Source organism: Condylura cristata, unplaced genomic scaffold (genome assembly GCF_000260355.1).
Source record: "Condylura cristata isolate star-nosed mole 26May11 unplaced genomic scaffold, ConCri1.0 scaffold00050, whole genome shotgun sequence".
Classification (NCBI taxonomy): domain Eukaryota; kingdom Metazoa; phylum Chordata; class Mammalia; order Eulipotyphla; family Talpidae; genus Condylura; species Condylura cristata.
Window position 1 is genome coordinate 1,959,949 of NW_004567151.1, and position 1,770 is coordinate 1,961,718.

A 1,770-nucleotide genomic window follows, 5' to 3' on the forward strand; every position below is an offset into this window, starting at 1 on the left:
CGCGCCCGCGGGCGCGGTCAGGACTCCAGCAGCGCGTGCCAGCGGCACACCTGCTGGCCGCGGCGCTCCTTCATCTCCGCCCAGTGGCTGAGCTCCCCCTGGCCCGAGCTGTTGAGGCCCAGGGAGACCCAGCCGATGAGCTCCTTCCGCTTCATGCTGCGCCTGCTGTACACCGACAGGATGAGCGTGACGTCCGAGAGCTGGAACAGGGCCACCTGGAAGACGAAGGTCTCCTTGTACACGGGGTTGGGCTGCCCCCTGCGCACCGAGGTCTTGCACGTGGACATCTCCTGGCCCATGGAGTTGAGCAGCGTCAGCTTGACGTAGGTGTCTGCAGACAAGAGGGCGACACACAGAGACAGCGTTGGCCACGGCCCAGGCAGCGCCGGCGCCGGTTCTGCTCACGGGGGCGTGGAGTCGGCGCAATGGAGATTCAGCGAATCCCATTTTGCGCTCGAGGCGTCTAAGACCTGATGGGTACGGGGAGGGGGCGCCGGGCGGGCAGCCGCTTTGCGGGCTATACACACCAGGACCTCGAGGCGCGGCCGTCCTCCGCCCGCACCCCTCCGTGGCCCCCCGCCCCCGGCCCGCCCCGCCCGCGGGGGCTTCACTAAGCAGGACGTCATAGCATCAAGAGACACTCAGCAAGCTCGGTTAGCCACGACACTGTGAAGCATTCCACTGTGTTTTCAGAGGAGGAGGAGAGACAGACAGACAGAAATGGAGGCAAATGGCGAGGAGAAGAGGGAGACGAGGATGCAAAGATGACATCCGAACAGCTCGGGATGGAATGTCCAAACAATCTCTGCATGGATGTGGTTTTTAAATCGATTTTTTGGCAACACCGAGGGGCCAGGACAGCGCCAATTCCGGGGGGGGGGGCTCAGCGCTGCGCACGTCCGGGGCCAAGCGCCTCCTGCTCTCACGCCAGGGTCCGCCGGGCGTGTGCCCGGGGGCGGCACCGGCCGGGATGCGCCTCCTGGGCACAATTTAACGGGGAGGTTTCGGGATGGCATCTCGACGGTAGTCGTGGACCAGGATCAGTGTTTGAAGTGAATCGTGACCGTTCACTGCCTGATTATTTGGGAGGTCAGCCCTCTCTGCAAAGAATTTGCACGCTCGGGTTCTTTCGTCTCATGCAAATGGTCTTCAGCATGTGAATCCATCATGTGTACTTCGCATCAAAAGTTCAATCGATTTGAATGACCGTCGCGATCTGCGCGCGGGACATCTATTTCTGTTGTAGGAACCGAAACAGAATGAACGAGAAGAGAAAACCTTCAATTTGACAAGTTTGGCTTCTGTGCTCGGTACTCTGAACACCATCATCCATAATCAGAGATACAGTCTACGTTCGTTTTTACTGCAAGTACCACAGATAAAAGAAATGTGCGTATTTTTGGAAACCAACATGGTGGACAGCTTCAGTGCTGGCAAGTTGGAGGGGATTTTGTTTTTGCATGAAAAGACAACATCCAATTAGCCTCTACAGGACTCACCTCGGATTATATAAACCTGTCCACCTATCAAGTGTTTTAGACAACAGAACAGTCCATCTGACAACAGGGGGTGGGAAGCAGTAAAAGAAATAATGACCAGATGTCAATTGCTGGGTGAGAGAGGGTGGGAGGTTAGAATTCAAGCGGAAACTGTTCCCGGGGTGGAAGGACTCCACACCCGAGCGCTCTCAGTCGGGCAGCGGGGCCGAACGGCCGGGCGGCCGGGGGTGTCTGGGGACGGCGCGGCCCTGTGCGGGGGGACCCTCCGGGA

At 58.7% G+C, this 1,770-nt stretch overlaps 1 protein-coding gene across 2 annotated transcripts in view; it reads right to left on the reverse strand.

The window, feature by feature from the left end:
* Positions 1-6: 6 nt before the first annotated feature.
* SYT14 (synaptotagmin XIV) overlaps positions 7-1,770 on the reverse strand; it is a 5,002-nt gene continuing 3,238 nt past the window's right edge. The window contains exons 2-3 of one of the 2 annotated variants that reach the window (XM_012734212.1): positions 1,500-1,556; positions 7-331 (exon numbers count right to left, since the gene is read on the reverse strand). In XM_012734212.1, coding sequence (XP_012589666.1) covers positions 18-331; positions 1,500-1,556 — 371 coding nt within the window. In that variant the 3' untranslated portion in view covers positions 7-17. The remainder of the gene's footprint in view (positions 332-1,499; positions 1,557-1,770) is intronic. The other variant, XM_012734213.1, reaches the window with a different exon arrangement.